Below are 19068 nucleotides of genomic sequence, written 5' to 3'. Positions count from 1 at the left end.
CTGCACTCCTCACCTTGCCCCTCAGCAGTGTGACATACTTTTCCAAACATGCTTTTCCATACAAATCAGTAATTTTGGATGGAAAGAGAATAAGTTTTAAAAAACTTGCAAGAAAACATGAACATTATGTATTTAAACAAAAGGCACAAAATAGGAAGTCCTTTTTTCTTAATTGCCAGAAGGCCTGAGATTTGAATGATTAAAACATGGCCTACTGCAGGGGACCTTTTTTGTGGGGACTTAAGTTCTTATGTAGATGGTGGTACTTGCATCACCCTTTGTTGCTAGGGTTTGTTGTTCCCTTTCCACTTGAACCAGCTATTCCAGTTGTCCATTTAGTATTCCAGTCATTTCCATCTGTCTTCAAATAAGGCAGTAATCATCTGTGTCAGACCACCTCTGTGATACTTGTGCAAAACCTGTATTTTCACCAGAAATGGAGAAATATCTGTGTAGCTCTTGCCTCCTTCTCATCATTCCTGCCCATCAGGAACAGACAACATCATCCTTGTGGAGTATATCAAACCAGAGACCCAAAAGAGCAGGGTGAGTGTACACTTGGAGCAGAAGGGTGTTTTTAGTATAGTAGAATCACTTAGAATTATTGAATTGTTTGCATTGAAAGGGACCTTAAAGACCAATGTCCCTGCAACTAAACCAGGTTGCTCAGTGCCCCATCCAGGCATGGTCTTGAAAACTTCAGGGACGGGGCATCCACAGCTTCGCTCAGCAACCTGTGCTAGTACCTCACCACCCTCACAGGAAAGAATTTCTTTGTAATATCTAACCTAAACCTAAACTAATATCTAACCTAACCTAAACCTAAACTTTCTCAGTTTAAACCTATTCCCCTTTGTCCTAATGCTAAGTCTCTCCAGCTTTTTTGAGGCCCCCTTCAGATACAGGAATAATATTCCCCCAGGGCATTCTCTTCTCCAGGCTGAGCAATGCTCCCAGCCTGTCCTCACAAGAGAAGTGCTTCAGCTCCCTGATCAATTTAAAGACTCTCTTAAAGATATTTAAAGTAGGTAGTAGGCAAACCAGCTTTAACCTTTTATCTTGCTCAAGATGGAAAGTGCTCACCTTTTTGTTCAACCAGCTGTAGTTTTGCATTTTTTTCTTCATGCTATGCCATAGGTCTGCTCTCACAAATAATAGTCTTTTCAGGTTTTCAGGAAACCAATGTTTCAGGAGAGAAATGAGAACAAAGGAGCTATCCAGATTTTTTTCCAAGGCAGCATATGATCTTGAGGTTCTCAAAGAAGGCAGTTGCAAACACAGAGAAAAAATAAGTGGTTTTTCTCTGTAAATTATAGTATTGTAGGTACCTAGAAAAGTTCCTATTTAAGAGCCTGATGCATGAAAGATTACCTATAGTTTGCAAGTCTCTCTCATACAATATAATTTCCATTTATATATATCTCTGGAAACAGAACAGTAGAGCTTCTTTTAGGTGTAAATGTGTCATTTTCCCCTTCTCTGGTTAGGCCATGAAAAAGTGAGTAATTTTGGTTTATTTGATTTTTTGGTTTTGTCTTTGATTTTTCTCAAGACATTCTGGGGAGACTAATCGAGTTTCAGCCTCTGGTTGCTAGTGGCATATTTTCTGAGTCTTGTTTGAGAATAAGAAGGCTCCCAAAAGGAGCAAGGGAAAAAATCCACAATATTTACTGACAGTGGTGCAGTAAATAGAAGATTGTTGTTAGGCACAGGAGTATAACACTCAACTAGGGCTGGAATTCCCTCAAAAAATTGAAACTTCATACTGCAGATGTGATGCTGATTTGCAGTGTCCCCTTTGCAGAAATTGCTTTAAGGCAAGACTGTTCATTTTGAGAAAAAACTGTGAACTTGTAGAATACTGTATTTCACAGATTTAATATGTATTAATCTTATGTCAGCCAGGGAATTGAGAATTTTTGTAAAAGTATTAGGAGATATGTCAACACCATAACTATTTTCCTCCATTTCTGCTGAAGCAGAAATTTAAAATACTATCTTTTCCTCACAGGCTTTAAAAGAAAATAACAACAGCAACAACAAAAACACCCTGGAAATCCTGTAAAGATTTTCTCTTGTAGTTTTAATTGCTATACAAATTTTGCAGAACAGTATTTGTGAAATCATGTCATCAGTTTGTGTAAAATTAACATCTGAAATCCAAGCAGCAGCTGAAGTCCTGGAAGTGCAGGTACACTTCAGGCAAACTCTATCTTGTCAATTTTTTCACACTTACAGTAATATTCCAGTATACATGATATCCAGATGTTAAAATCGGCATAAATGTATTAGCTATATTTAACTTTTGAAGGGTGAAAAAAAAGGATTTTATGGCATTCATTATTCTTTGGAGTGTAATAACTGGAAAAGTGCAGTAGTGCTGGTAGTTGTGTGCATATAAGCATGTGCTGTTGCACATTAGAGATACAGCATTCTGAGTTTTTTAGGAAGTACATGGTTAACTAAAATAGAATAAGCCACCTTGGTTTTCTGTAAATATTTAGCTAATTTGAAGATGTTATGCCAAGATACGTTCCTGGATGTTGTTATCTTAATTTTTTGTTTTGAATAGTCTAAACAGTTACTTTAACTGTCAGGCATCCCTTGGACCCAGCAGAGCTTAGCACCAGTAGCAGTCGCCAAGTGTCTGACTTTTAGGCTCAGAATGTTTGATTTATCAGGTGGCAGAATATATTCCTGTCTGTTTTTCTTCCCTAGAATGAGTAGCCAGAATACTGTTCAACGTGAGTGTGGTGTAAATGTTTTCATGTTAGTGCTTCACTCTTGTCATAAAATGGGGAATTTAATTATTGTCGCCTGAGGGAGCTAGCAATTAAAATAAAGTAAATTTGTCCAGATAATTTTGTTTATTAAAAAATTATTTTTTTCTTTGACTTACTCAAAGACCTCTCAAAGTTAAGATACCCTCTGAAAATTAAATTCAGTGCTGACACAATATAGCTATACCATACCTGCCTTTGTGGTAAGTTACATGAAATGGAGAACTCTATAATAATCCAATAAGAGAAGCAACCTGGCAGTGATTAAGGTAAGAATGCAGCAATGGTTTCTGTGAAAACCTTTGATTCACAAATATAATACATTTTTATTGTGTGTGATGGCTGTTGTGAGTGAATCTTGGAAACTGTTTGCTTTTCACACTTTGGTTTTTATGGAATGTGCTTGGATAACAAGTGCAGGCAATGGCTGTTGAGCACTTTTTTACATCTCACGAACAGCAAATATCAGTTTATAGTGTAGGGAATGATGGAGCATTGAAAACTTAATTTGTATTATAATTATACCTTTGTCTGTGTGCTTTATAGTGTCAGTTGAACAATATGTTCATTTTCATAATCACAGCTTTGCTTGGGAATTTTGAGCTACAACTGCTTCTCAGCTCCTAAACCACAGAATCTGTGAAAGTGCCACTTTGGTTCTATGTGGGCTGTACCTTTTAGGATGTCACGTATAGTTATTGGTAAACCTTTACTGTTATTTTGTGATAGGCTGACCTTGGCTGGATGCCAGGTGCCCACCATGCTGCTGTATCACTCCCATCCTCAGCAGGATGGAGCCGAAGAAGAGAGGAAGATGGAAAAAAAATCACATGGGTCAAGATAAAGGCAGCTTAATGAAATAAAAGTGAAGTCTTCACATGGAAACAAGGGAAAGCAGAGGATTTATTCTCTACTTCCCATTAGCAGGGGATGTCTTGCTGCTTCCCAGTTGGGCTTCAGTGAGCAAAGTGGTTGCTCTGGAAGACAAATTATGAAAGCACATGCACAGCCTTCATGCCCTCCCCCCTTAAGGACCATCTCATTTCAATCCCTCTGCCATGGGCAGAAGCACCTTCCACTAGACTGAGTTGCTCAGAGCATCATCCAACACGGCCTGGAACATTTCCAGAAATGAAACATCCACAGCTTCTCTGGGCAACCTGTGCCAGTGCCTAACAATCCTGAAAGTAAAGAATAATGTCTAATCTAAGTGTACTCCCTTGTAGTTTAAATAAAGTTAGAAGAAGTGTAGGTGTGGCTAAACCAAAGATAATGAAAGTTTCGGTTTTAGCTGAGAAATAAAAGATTGAACTGATAAAGACGATTTAAAAAGTATGGAGGTAATCAGCCTGATGCTATAGAGACATTTCTGTGAAGCCTGAAAAATAGTGAAGGGATTGGCAGAGATGGATAAGACAGGAGATTTAATGTGTAGTATAGAGTGTGCCTAAAATTATTTTAAAATTATACTCAGCAACAGAAAATTGTAGCAAAGATGTCAGGCATCAAGAGGATAGATAGTGTCTGTTTTAGGAAACTGGTGTGGTGCCAGATAAAGAAGCATTTTGAGGGTAATGATTCACTGACCTTTGTAGGAAGTTGCTCAAAAGTACTTGAGTACTTCCAATACATTTCTTTCTGTGTGAACGAATATCTTCCAAAGAGAAAAAAAAAGAAATAATTTCATTTTTTAGTCTTAAGATGGTATAATGTTTTAAAAACAATTATTTATCATATTTTTGGGAGTCTATTCATGCAAATAAAAATATGAAATCAGTCTCTGGTTTATGATTTTCCCATTTCTTCTCCTTATGTTACAACTGGGGTGATGGAAGCCTTCTTACTTTAACATATATATTGCATTAGTGTCTTTTTGGGGATAGCACTGTTTTCACAGAGGTGAATTTTCTTTTTTTCCAGAACCCTGTCAAGAAAATCCCAGATTCTCATGAAATTACACTCCAGCATGGAACAAAGACAGTAAGTGATAACATGTTTTCAACCCTTCGTGCTTTTCTAGAACTGTGCTAGTCTGTGAAATAGGTTAACAAATACTTATCAGCTAAAGTTCAAGAAGCAGATTTTTTCCTTGATGTGTTATTTTAGTTGGTCTCTTTTCTTAGTGCCCTTGAAAGTGTTTTTCATGACTACCTCTTCAATTTCTTGTAATAGCCTAAATATGGCTCCATTTGACTCAACTCTAGTCTCATTTTCATCAAGTAGTTCTCTGTAACTGTCAAGAGTTTTTCTTCTAGGATAGACCTTCCAAATATGTAGACATGGGTCTAATATAGACCTTTCTTTGGTCATGGGTTTAAAGGACAATATTATTGCAAACAACTTCTTTGCAGCTAAGGACTTAGTTTTACTTCAGTCTTTTAGTGCCTTTTATACACCATTCTCAATTTTTTGAGATCTTGTTCTTCCTTGTCTTTGACTGCATCTTTTCTAGTTTTTATCTCCACTACTGCTCCTTTGCTTTCTTTTAAAGACCCACAGTCAAACTTGGAAGTAGCCTTTTTTGCTCTATATATTTCTAACTCTGTATAATCACATCTTCCAATATAAATAAAATTGGTTTTGTGGGCTGATTGACCTGTAAAAGATGCATTGCACAACACTAAACAAAATAGAGTGGATTTTTCTACACAGAGTGCATGCAACTGCTTTGCATATTAATTTATATGGATACTAGGTTTTGCAGAGTAGCGTGCTAGTGCAAATCAGTTTCCCATTTTACATGTGACAGTAACTGCTTCTGCAGTATGTTCCTTGAAAACACATCCTAACAGACTTTGTTAGGTAAATTTTTTTGATTTACTTTTCTCTATATTAAACCAGTAAATCTTTTCATGGCTTCTTAAAGAGTAAGCTCATGTTATTTCTAACTAAAAGGCCTTGTAAAGTGGAAGTTACAGTTCTGGAAGACTTCTGAGATATTTTGACTGCAGGAGAATGGAGCTGTCATCACCTTGAACAGAGGTGAATTGTAATGTGGGATATATATAGCACAGCTGGATTAGACTGGGTGCAGTAAATTAAACATATTGAAAAAAAACCTCTTCTGTAGAAGGGCTATTTTTTGGTTTTTTGTTTTTTTGGTTTTTTTTTGGTTTGTTTTAGAACAGTGAAACCATTTACCCCTGGCCTTAGACACATAAAGATGGGAATAACTTAATATCTTGATTTTGGTGCTTTGCCCCAATGTTTTTAAATACAGTCTTCTCATTATGTTCATACAGTGTACTGTATTTCAGCTAAGCTTATATATCCCATCTGTACCTCTTCAATCTAGTGAATGTGGATTTGATGATGACTCTATTCCTGTGCAGCTGAGAAATCTCAGGAAAGACTTCCCAAGCAGGAGAGTCTTCCCAGAAAACTGATGAATTTCCCAGCTGTATTGCTTGTACAGTGAAATAGGAATTACTGTTCCCAATGAAACTTCATATATATTTTTTATTTCTCATCATACTTTTTATATATAGGTGGGTATGAGAAAGAATATGAAATATGTGCTTTGTAATATTTCATAACTGCCCCCTCATACAGTAGTTACTGAATAGAACACTTGAGTGTTCTGATTAATCTGGCGATGCCCAGTTTTTCTGCATGTCAGAAATCATGAATGAAATGGCTAGAGTTCAGAGTTGGCATTTAAGTTGTAAAAGGGGCGTATTCTTTTTAGAAACACATGAGATTTCTGCAAGTGAATGCTCTGAATTACAGCAGAACATTTAGATGTAGGAGTCAGTTGCCTGGTGAATAGAATCATCATTTCTGCTTTATTTTTGTTTTCTTGAAAGTACTATTTTCAGACAGTTGGCTATACTAGGGCATTGTATATTTGAAGTACTGTGAGGTACCTGTGTTACAGGATCACAGACTTTTCTGAGTTGGAAAGTGACTCACAAAGATGGACAAGTTCCTGACCCTGCACTGCACCATTCCCAAGAGTCACACCATATACCCAAGAGCATTGTCCAGACACTTCTTGAACTCTGTCAGCTGCTGTGACAGCTTGCATGGGGAGCCTTTTCCAGTGCCCAGTCACCCTCTGGGTGAAGGACCTTTTCCTAATACATTTCATTAAGAAGGACTCTGTGAGAGACAGAGCCAAAAACTACTTATATCCAAAAAGATCACATCAGCTGTCATCCGTTGACTAACTGGATGGCTTACCTTGTTTTAAAAGGAAGACAGATTTGATAAGCAAGGCTTTCCTCTCATGAGGCCATGCTGGTAGTAACTGATGACAGTGTTGTCCTTCTTGCCCTTCTTGAAAACTGGGACCACTTTCATCAGTTTCCAGTCAGCTGGGACCTCTCCAGATTCCCAAGACTGTTTGAAAGTCATCAAGAAAGGCTTTAGAATAACATCAGCCAGCTATTCGAGGATTCTCAGATAAATCTCATCAGGCTCTATAGCCTGATTTAGGGATCCACTTGGACCAGCAGATGCTGCTCAATTTCAGGATTGGCTGGGAGTTGATAAGTTTCACAGTCATGGTTTTGACCCCCCCTGTCAAAAGACAGAGGCAAAGAAAGCTTTAAACATCTCTGCTTTGTCTCTGACCTCTTTGTGAAGTGTGCATCCTTATTCTGTAATGGGCTGATATTATTTCTACACTGCCTTTAATCATTAAAGTGCTTGAAAAAAAAGTTCTTGTTTTCCCCCATGTTTCTGGGCAGCTTCAACTCCAACTGAGCTTTGCCTGCACAGATTTTCTCCCTGAAGTAGTAAGCAGCATCTCTGTATTCTTCCCATGTCAACTTCGCTTCCACTGGGCATATACCTTTCTTTTTTGCCTTACTTCTAAGAGAAAAATCCCTGCTCAGCCAAGCCAGGCTTCTGCCTCACCTGCTTGATTTCCAACATTGGGGAATAGCCTGTTCCTGCCTTAGGAGGTGGTGCTTAAAAAGTGGCCAGCACAGAGCTGGTCAGCAGTAGTGGTAACCTGAAGGAGATGACTGAAAATTTGTCTTTGATAAGATAAGGAATAGCTAAGTGAACTTTTCCTCCATTATACTGGAAAAAGAAATTTCAAAAGAAGCTCATACTATTTCATGTAAGGAAATCCAAATTCTAGGGAAGCAAATTGTGGATCTTAAAGAATGAATTTCGTTCATACAGGCTGTTTTTATTGAGACAATTGTTTTCTGTAGGTTACTTTTTTCATGAACTTGCTTCCATGCTTTAAGATATTTTCTGTGGGAACTATTCAACAGTTTATATAAGTCTTAAAAGTGTCCATAACACAGTGTATATAGATGTATACTAAAGCTTTGAAGAAAAAGTACAGTAGTAGACTGATATATCTTTGAGACAAGTTTTTTTTTGGTGGTATTACTATGTGTCTGCATTAAATCATTGTCCCTGTCAGTTCTTCTCATGTATACGTGTAAAGAAGATATATATAGGTAAGCATCTTCTGTGCAAAATTCTTGGTATTTTTGTACATCCATATCTAGAATTTTTAGTACTGTTTAAGACATCTGAAAGTAATTCCCTGAGTTCTTTTCTTCCCTGAAGAAATTTGGTTTTGCTAACCTGTAGTCACAACATTATTCTCAGGTGTTACCCTCCACTTGGAAATGAAGGGGGTTTTGTCTCTTATTCTGTATACAGTGTTTTTGTTTGATTGGGTTTTTTTCCACATGGTTTTGTATAAGTCAAATATTCCTGGTGAATTCTTTTTCCTTCAGAATTTTCTGGTGTATCTCTTCAAATGCTTTTACTGACATTTTATAGAATGTTATCATTATCATCATCATTACCATTATCATTACTACTACTAGTACTAGTACTACCATCTTTCTTCTTACTGAAAGGTTTTTTAATGTGATGATTATCTATCTTATAAATGTGGGATGACCCATGGTTTTGTTTTGTTTTTGTTAAAAGTAATCTGCTGGTTATAGTCTAGGTTTTATCCATGGGCTCCATTAAAATGTAAGCATGAATTCCATATGAATTTTATCTTTTAATGAAAACTTCTTCAGGCATTTTAACATTTCAAATTAGGTGTAATTTTGAGTAATTCCAAAAATACTCTAGTTTTATGGTTTTTGATAGAACTTTTCATTGCTCTCTTATGTAGACAACTTAATTTTTTGAGAATTAATCTCTTGGTATCTAAATTATATTAATGTTTGAAACTATAGTAGTAAATACAATATTTTCACAAATGTGGAAAGCAAAAGAAATAATTTTGAAGGTAAATTATTTTAAATAATTATTTTATATAATTTCTAGTGAAATGCCTTCTGTTACCTTATTTCTCCATGTAGTGATTTGAACATTACTGTTTGTTTTAGTATATGAAATACTATTCATTGTACTATAGAACATTACCGTTCTTCAAATAAAGAATTAAAATACATTTTCAGTAAAATTTCCATTTTACTTGATCTGTGATTTGAGAATAACAGATAAGACTAATAAGCATAAGCATCCTTTCCTCAGAATTTCTAATAGCTCTGAGAAGCTGGTTTTGTATATAAAAAAATTGGTTTTAACAAGTTGTTTTGACCTGTTTTGTTACAGTAGTATATTTTTAACATCTGTGATTTGAAAAAAATAATCTAGTTTATACCCTATTTTATTCTTCTCTTCCTTTTTCAGAAGAGAAATTTACCTAAGCCATGTGTATATGCACAAGAGCTGTCTTAAATGAACTTAGAATCTTAAACTGGTGAACTGGTTACACATAATTTTGTTACCTTGCTGGAAATATTGTTTGTATTTTTGATAGAAGTCTAGAGTACAATTTTCTTCATAGAAACACTTAGCCACATTTTGCAATGAGATGAATAGGAAGTAAACACTGTAAACTATTTTTTTCTCAGCTGTCTTCAGTAGTTTATTCAGATGATGTAATTGTTAACTTCCATTCTTACTAGCACTTCATAAGTACTTTAAAACTTTATTCAAGGTATTGAAATTTCAGAATGAAAATGTAGCTAAGGTATTTTAGTAAGAAACCAGTGCACTGTGTTGTTTGAGGCTTGGGTTTTTTTTTTTTTTTTTTTTTAACATTAGTGGTGTTTTATATTTTGGTGACACCCTGAAGAATTGTGGAAAAAATAAAAAACTTGAATGATTATGATTATAATTTTTTTTTTCCTTCACAGGTTTCTGCTTTGGGGTTGGATCCTTCAGGTGCTCGTTTGATAACTGGTGGATATGATTATGATGTAAAATTTTGGGATTTTGCTGGAATGGATGCCTCTCTCCAAGCTTTTCGGTCACTCCAGCCTTGTGAATGGTAGGCATGAAGGCTGCCTTTTGCACATAATGTTTCATGTTCAGCTCCTGGTAGAATGCACAATAGCCTCATAAGACAGCTTATTTAAAAGGCTGTTGAATACCAAGGAATATGAACTTAAGAACATGGCTGCTTATTTCTTTTCCTGCTTGTTGCAGTGACTTGCATAGTTTCCCTTTTTAGAAAGCTACAGGTAGATTTGCCAATGCAATTGTTAATAGCACATCAGAAAAGGAACCTCTGGAAGACAAGTTGACTGTCATAGTTGTTACTGACATTATTAGAATACACTTTCTATATGTATTCTGCTTACATAAAACTAATTAAGAGAAGAAGCAAGTTAAAACAATTGACCCCTTTGTGGGGAGCGTCTCTAGTTCCTGCCAGGATTTCTGAAGGGAAGGTGATTTATTTAATTTTCATGAAGTCCACTGTTTCAAAAAGTACTGGTCCTTTGCATTGCAGTGATCGCTGAATAACAACATAGTGTGAAATACTGTCTTTTTTAAAGAAAAAATATCCTTATTTACATTTATTTCTATGTTTCTATATATATACAAACTGAAAAGAAAGTGCAGGAAGCATTTTTAGAGAGTTATTTTCCATACTATCCATATTGTTCACTGGTAATTTAAAAAGTAAGTTAAGTGAGTTCATTTAATTATTCCAGAGAACTGGAATACAGATCTCCTTCAACAGTAGTGCACACTGAACTTTCTGAAAAATATATTGCATAAAATAAAACACGGTGGTTTTAGTAAGGTACTTTCTGATCTCTGGCTTACGTGGTCCAGTTTATAAGGTACTTTTGTGTGATTAAAAAAGGGATTGAAATTTATTATACACAGAGTGAGTCGTACTTAGAATGTCTATTTTTAATCATTACTATCTTAAAAAGCTACAGCTGAGTTTTGGTCAGTTTGGAAGGCTAGAATGCGTATAACTGTCTACAGATATGCCAAAAATCTAGATAATGAAAGATGTGAAGAAGTTAGGACTGTTATTCTCAACAGGAGCAAAACAGAAAGGGATTCTACAGCTGGTCTGAAGTATGAAAAACTGGAAAAATAAAAAGCGTGCTTTAATGCATTATGCAATTCCAATCTCTTTGAGGGACCTTGACTTCTTATAATAAGCTGATAAATGATAAATTTACTTTGAAAACATAATTAAGTAAACATGCCACTTGGGAACAAATAAATAAATAAATAAATGTTTTCACATATAAAGTGAAATTCAGATTTTTCTGGCATGAGTTTCATTTACCTGATTAGTTAGCAGGTATTGTCCTTCCTCTGGTATAACTGAGCAGAAAGAGCTGACAGTCTTTACTTCCACAGTAGGAAATTATTTTAATGAAGCATTTTCAAGTTAAGGAGAAGAGTGCATTCAAATTTAGTTGTACTTGCTAATAAAGGTGTAAAACATAAACATTGTATAAAAACCACAAGTAGAATGTATGTTAATGCTTTATTTCAGGGATAGCTTGCAGATTAATTGGTAAGCTCCTTTAAGGAAAAAACTAATCGTAAAATATAAACTTAAAATACTTGTTATTCTTGACACTGTTAATTTAGTGTGTTGGAAGGATCTCCTAAGTATTTTTATATAAATGTTCTTGGTGAAATTCTTGTGACTTGAGTACATTGATGTATAAGTAAAGTACTTAAAACATAAACATGAAGTAATATTAAAAATAGACTTGACTGGTGTGAAGTTTGGAAATTACACTTATGATGCAAGTCTCATGAAGTCATGAATGAACTAAATTTGGGGGCTCAAAAAACTTATTATTCAAATATAACTTCTGTATCTTTTTCTAAACAATACTGAAACTATGTCGCTGTCTGGTAGAAAGATTCAACTTCAAGTTCTTTCATGCTGACATTGAGACAAGCTGGTGAACACTGTGTGGAATATATAACTTGTGTCCAGGTGTATGTATGTTCTTACATTACTTTTTCACTATGAAGTTAGCATTTACAGACTTGAATTTCAAGGAATTCTGTGGAGTTCTGGTATGGAAACATTAGGTGTTAGCAGAAATCCAGATCTGGAGCCATAAATTTAATTTCATTGTAAAAACGAAGGAGCCTGAGATCAATTCTGTATTGTCAAGGCTCCATTTTGTAGCATAATATCAGGTTACTCTGTTAATTTCTCCTTGGATTTGTGATGTAAAGTGAAAAAAAAAAAACTAGCCTGACAAAAAGCTAGTACTTTCAAGCCATACCTTGGTGTTAAAGCCAAAAGGAAGTGTAAGGCAAAGCTGTTATGTGTAGAAAATATTTGTGTGTCATGATTCTACCCATGTATATAGCTCTGTTCTGCAGGTCCTGGTACAGAGTGCTGTGCACATTTGGCAGTTTTAAACCAAAATTACTCAGATTAATGCTATTAAAAGGAACTGTTTTTATAAGTTTCCCAAGACTTTTGCTTATAACATTAATAAGAGCCAAAAATGTTTTCTTAAAGAGCTGCCTTTCTAGAGCCTCACTTTTGGTCATTTTCCAGTAAACATCAGAAAAGTGGTAACTTCTGCGACTTTGCAAATAGTCTACTTACAGCAGCAATTTTAGACAAGATTTTAGAAGTCACATTGCACAGTCAAGAGGGTATGGGTTTAGGTTTTTTGTTCTTCAGGTAATGGTCATGGAAGTCTTTTTTTTAAAGCTAGTATTTTCACATGACTGATTTGATAAATTATTGGTTATGTTCCATTGTGCTAGTTGCTGTAAAATCAGTTGATTTTCCTTGCTAGGAGAAATTTTAAGACAAGAAAAAGCTTTCTTCAGCTTAGTTTTGTATCATCAGACATGCTGATACAGAACTACTAAGAAGCAATGAGATGACATTGTTTGAATTATGAACAATGCGGTGTTAATATTATTAATGACTGTAGTTTGACTTTTAGTGTTTTGGTGTCTGAAAACCGGTTTGTTTGTTTGTTTGTTTTTTCTGAAGACTCTGTGGGCGTTTATGTATTGTGGATTCTTTCAGAAATCAGATTTTACTTCCGAGCTGTTAGTTATTACCTAGTGGTCAGATACTTTTCATGTATGAGACATGCATCAAGTGAAAAATATGTTTTAGTCTAATTTTTAAATGTTTACTTTTTATTCTTACATTTCAACAGTGAAAAGTGCAAAATATGAACCTGTGCTTTGGAGATGTTGGCTGTTTTCTTTTGCCATTTTTCAGCATTAGAGTATGAGAAATATAACTTAATGAGTAATTCAATCTGTATACAGTACTCAGGTGGGGCTCAGGAATATTTTGTGAATGAATCATATGATAGGACAAGAGAGCTTGGAAGTACAACTGAGAAAAAAATTTTAATTCCTAAGGTGTTTTTTTTTTTTTGCAAAAACTGAATCTGGTGTATTTTTTAGTCTAGGTTTATCAGCTGTCTGCAGAGAGTATTCTAGACTTTAGATATTATTTCTCTTGTGGGTTTCCTGTAATTTCTTTCAGTGTTTTCTCTGAGCTTAATGTTGCTGGCCATCTTCTGTTCTAAGAAAGTATTAATTTTTTCCTCTTGAGGATCAGAATGTTTATTCAGGCATTGTCTGTGATCTGTTTTGGAAATTCACAGATTTGAATGTCTCCTTTCTATTAAAAATCAGCTTACAATACTCAGTCCAATTTGGCTGCCCGTTGGTATTACATAATAGGGTGCTTGAAGCAATTTTTAGCTTTTGAATTGCAATGAAATCAGTTTTGCCAAACATTTTTTGAATAAGAAACTTAGGCTTAGTTTACATTACTATGATCAATGAAGAACTTTTAAAGTAAGCATTACAATATTTCAAGTGTTTCATGTAGTAACTCATGGTTTGAGGACAGATTTAATAGATAGTAGCTACTGCTCAGGAAATTATGTCAAGTCACTACTGTATAAGAACTGAAATGCTAAAATATTAAGTTACAAGTTGCATAGTTGGTTTTTTTAGTCATCTGAGTGTTAACTTCACTAATGGGAAATGTTAAATGAAACTGTTAAAAGGTAGTTCCTGAAAGGTGCTAGGATTTGAATGCACTTAGTAATGTTCTTAAGCAATAAGAAGATATTTCTTTGAGAATACTTTGGATGCCACGAGAATCCAAATCTAGCTGGCAAATATGTTCCGGTCCTGTACTTGAGATTAATCTAGAGGCAGAGGTGAAGTATTAACATAGAGTAATGTTACTTTGCATATTCTATTAATGTGCTGGGCTATAAATTCTGGCAGGTTTGAAGTGGATAGACTGCTTTGCATTCTTTGCTATCCTTATAATGAAGTATAGGGAGGGAATCAAAGGGATATCTGCTTCACATAGAACAAGACCCATGAAATTTCATAATTCAAGATGCTGAGAGAGTATGCTGAAGCTGGAATTGGGCTTTTCATTCATCAGTCAGCTTTGCACTTTCAGTTCATCTCTGTCATCTTGGTATTATTATTCCATGGTTTCTGCCGCAGGTTTTCTCAATCAATGGAACATGTATGTGAGAACACTGTTAAAACAAATGAGCAGTTATCTAAGACATAGTAAACTAGACAGATGGTTATCTATTGTCATGTTTCCAGGGCTGATGGTATTACTTAACTTTAAGATAAAGTTTGATGAAATTAAAGCCCCAACCATAAAAAAAGATGCAAGAATGCTGACCTATGACTAATATCCTGATATGTGAGGTACAATGAAGTTTTATGTATGACTACAACATCCTTTTATAGTAATTTATAGATTACTGTAATTCCACATTCTACTTTAGGGAAGATGAAAAAGAATTTTCATCTCTAGGTAGTTAAATCTGACACATACTATTTTTCCATTGGAGTTATAATAGCATTCTTAAAGAATTATGTTTGCCAGAAATGACATTTTACGTGTTTGATAAGCTGTATGTGGTTAAAAGAAACATGACACACACATATGCACACACACAGCAGAATAAAAAACTTTATTCCATTAGTAAAAGATTTTTTGTCTCCTGCCTCTCTGATAGGAATATGTATAGGTCTGTTTCTGCAATGTGGTTTCTCACCATTAACACTTTTGTTTTAATGTAAGTTTAAGTTTACAGGAACGTTAACTGAAATGTTTTATTTCTCCTTTTTTTTTTTTTTTTTTTTTTCTTTTCTTCTTCTTCTACTTCTTTCTTTATAGTCACCAAATCAAGTCTTTACAGTATAGCAGCACAGGAGATGTCATTCTCGTTGTCTCTGGTAATTCTCAGGCAAAAGTTCTTGACAGAGATGGCTTCCCAGTAATGGAATGCATAAAGGGAGACCAGTACATTGTGGATATGACAAACACAAAGGTAAAGTCAGGGGCTGGAAGTTGTTTACTTGCATGCTGTGAGTTTAAGACTCTTAAGCAAAAATGTGTATATTTTTAATGGTAGTTAAAAATGCAAATGAAGAAGGGCTCGTTAATAGTTCTGAAGTGCTTCAACCACAGTTGGTTGTGTTTTGACCTTGTATTTTCTGTTGTACTTTGCCTTTGTATTTTCACAAACTTTGATACAATGCTTCTGTTAACCTAGATTATTTAAATTCAGGTCAGTTTTTTAAATAGCTTAAGCCTAAACAGTAATGATAAAATCTAAAGCTCAGACTGGTGATAAAATTGATTTACCTTTTTCTTGTAAAGTATATTGCCAGATAACTAGGCTTAATGCTGTTTTGCCTAAAGCTGTTCTTGTCAGATGACTGCTTCTTTTGGCTGGTGATACATATATAAAACCATCAAATAACATCTGCTTTAGTTCTAGTTTGCTTAAAAATAATTTAGATTTTCTTTCTCTTGTAAATGTCTAGAATTCCAGTATACTGTAGTCCAACAGTCAAAATGCTAAAATATTTGTTATATTGCCCCATTAACTTTTCAGTATTTCTCTCCTTATTTGTGCCTAAAACAAACTGAAGTCATTGCGGCGTTACAGGAGTAGTTTCCAAATTTCTCTTTGAACGTAGACAGTGAGCATGTGCTTGTACTTCAAGGAAATAAAGCCAACTGGACAATATATAGTCCACTAATGTAGTTCTATTCATAGTCATCATAATGGTAATTGCTTACTTTGCATGAAACACTCACCTTCTGGATTTTTGTCTTAAAGGAAAACAACTGACTAGTCAATTTGCAAATTTAGTATTTTATGAAAAACTCATCTGAGATTAAACCCCTCTTGATTCTAAAATTCTGTTTCCTCAGCTTTCTCCAGAGGGATCACTGGCTAGTGTAGACTGACACTGGCATATTGTGTCAGTATTGTTGTTACTGTTAATTCTGTTATTCTTCTGTTGCTTGAAAAAGTTTGCGTGACACTGTAGTGATACCTACAGTGAAGTATGTTGTTTCATCCTTTCTCTGCATTACAATTCTCCCAAGAGAAAAAGAAGTGTGATTCTATGCTTGTTTCTGAAAGGAAAAAATAAAATAGTAGAAGAATGTAAGGGTTTTTCTAATTCAGAGATGAAAATAAGCAAGGATGAAATGAATAGAGTACATACAATCTGTTGAATCATCCTGAAGTCAGCCAGAAGGGCCCAAATTTGTGCCTCAGCTTTCAAGTGTGATTTCACTTGAAGGATTTGGAGTAAAAGTTGTAAAGCCTTGTAAGACAGCTTACAAGTCCCTTTAAGACCTCTATGTTTATTTCTTTAGGGTCACACAGCAATGCTCAATTCAGGCTGTTGGCATCCAAAGATAAAGGAAGAATTTTTGACTTGTTCTAATGATGGGTAAGTATTGAGGTCTGTCTTTGACACTGTATTTTGGGAGGCTTGTTTAGCTCTTGTGTTTTACTGTGCCTTAATTTACTTTAAATATAATTCTTTTTAATCTTTAGTAACTACTTAATATAGTGAGACTTGGAAGCAAATGTGATATTTGTTTTGCCTCTAGTTAATAAATGTATTTTGTTTATATTTTTTAGTTCTGTAACTTAAAATAATTTTTAATAATATTTCATGAAAGTTGTTGGTTAATTGTTTTTACAAAAATTCTTGGACAAAATTTATACTTTATCTAGTATTCTTTGGAGTAGAATAATTCCGGTGGAGAAACTCAATGTAACTGAATTCACTAGGAAGATTGAAGATTTGAAGTTACAGTCTTGATCTTTGTGGTTAGAATCAAATGGCAAAATGTCAATTAAGTTACTGCAGCTGTCAGTAACAGGTTCATGGATGATTTTTTACTGATGTTCCAAATATGCTATCTCCTTTACTCTAGAGTGACAGTAAGGATTGATTTTCCCCACTAATGTATTTGTAGAGTGGTCCACTGTAAAAAGAAGACTTCAGTTATCAATTTCTTTAAACAACATGGTTTGTTTTCTTTTTTGCCTAAAAGGGACTGACTTACTGATTTAACAAATGGGTACATGAAAATATTATTTAAAGGGGAAAATTCACAGTTTCTGATAAGACCATGTCAGAAGGAGAAAAGCCTCAATTCTACATTGTGCTTTATGGAGAAATTAAGTTTTAAAAATACACTTGAGCAAACTGTATATTGTTCCAGATTTTAGGCACAGAGGTACTATTTCCATAATAGGAATTGTTATTAAATGCTAGAATCAGTACTTTAGACAGTTTGTTGATATTTTGAATGCAGTTAGACATTAGTACAGTTTCTTTATTAGGTTGAGTAGTTTGTAGATCATTGAAAACAAGTTAAGATACTATAAATTATGAAGACTGTCTAATTTTCTCCTGTCTAATCAAGTCCTCTAACTAATATAGCAAAAATGCGCTCAGTACATTCCTGATACTTGAATTGCTGTGAAATAAAATGGTCTGGACAAGTAAGAGAAAACCAGATAAACACTACTATAAATGGCTGCATAATTGCCTTTTCACAGACACTTACATGGCTGAAATTACAAGAAAAGTATTTTAAAGTGATTGCATTGTGCTTTATGCTAGTGACAAGTCTTTTTAAGGATTTGGATATGACCTGTGAAAATAAACAATTTGTATTGCTTAATTTGCCCCACAGGGCTTGAACACACTATTCTGTCCGTGAAATTTAATAATAACAGAAACTAAAATCTCTCCAGAGTTTAATCAGTAATTTATCTTAAGATTGGAGTTGTGAATGAGAATTGAAAAGAATAGTTCCAGTTGGAAGGGACCTACAATGATCATACAACTGTCCGACCAGTTCAGGACTGTCCAGAAGTTAAAGGCTGCTGTTTAGGAAATTCACCAATCAGCCATATCTCCAGGAAGCCTGTGATGGTCTGGAACCACCTTATCAGTAAAGAAATGCCTCCTAGTGTCCTGTCTGAACTTTCCCTGGCACAGCTCTGAACCATTCCCATGCATCCTGCCCCTGGACGCAGGGAGAAGAGCTCAGCACCTCCCTGTGCCCTTCCCCTCCTCAGGAAGCTGTGGAGAGCACTGAGGTCACACCTCAGCCTCCTTTTCTATAAAGCAGACAAGCCCAAAGACTTCAGCTGCTCCTCACAGGAGGTTCCAGCTCTGTTTCCCTCCTCAGGACGCACAGAAGGACCTTCCCATCCTTCTCCACCTGCAGGGCCCAGCAGGCCCCAGGTGAGGCCGCGCCGAGGCTGAGCCCAGCGGGACCGTCCCGTCCCTGGGCTGCCTGTGCCATGCTCGGCGCTCTGGGAAGGGCTTTGTCCTTGGGGCTGCCTGGGCTCTGCTGACCCACAGCAAGCCTACAGAGCTAAAAAAGCTGAGTAGGGAAAGTCATCCGGTCATGGCAATATCTAGTCAGCTTCAAAAACATAATTAATTCAAAGAGATATATAAAAGCCTTAATGTTATTTTCATTAACCATGTTGTGTGAAGGTGAGTTGAGTTAGTGAGTAGCACACCTTTGAAAATATGGGTTCCACTAGCAAATTTGGAGCACAAGTCTGATGAGGAGCAGCTGAGAGAACTGGGGTTAAGTCTGGAGAAGAAGAGACTGGGGGGAGGAGACCTTAACAGTCTCTACAACTCCCTGAAAGGGAGGGTGTGGCCAGCTGCCAGTCTGTCTCTTCTCCCAGGTAACAAGAAGCGG

The 19068-nt window shown here is 35.5% G+C and overlaps 1 protein-coding gene across 2 annotated transcripts in view; it reads left to right on the top strand.

Moving 5' to 3' along the window:
- The window catches only part of WDR70 (WD repeat domain 70), a 132715-nt gene that overhangs the window by 29379 nt on the left and 84268 nt on the right, over positions 1-19068 (top strand). For both annotated transcript variants that reach the window (XM_059873411.1, XM_059873412.1), the window contains exons 6-9: positions 4701-4760; positions 9914-10047; positions 15202-15355; positions 16702-16778. In XM_059873411.1, the coding sequence (XP_059729394.1) occupies positions 4701-4760; positions 9914-10047; positions 15202-15355; positions 16702-16778 (425 nt within the window). The remainder of the gene's footprint in view (positions 1-4700; positions 4761-9913; positions 10048-15201; positions 15356-16701; positions 16779-19068) is intronic.

The sequence above is a fragment of the Haemorhous mexicanus genome, chromosome Z (genome assembly GCF_027477595.1).
Source record: "Haemorhous mexicanus isolate bHaeMex1 chromosome Z, bHaeMex1.pri, whole genome shotgun sequence".
In the NCBI taxonomy this organism is placed as follows: Eukaryota; Metazoa; Chordata; class Aves; order Passeriformes; family Fringillidae; genus Haemorhous; species Haemorhous mexicanus.
This window is presented reverse-complemented; position numbering and strand designations above follow the sequence as displayed.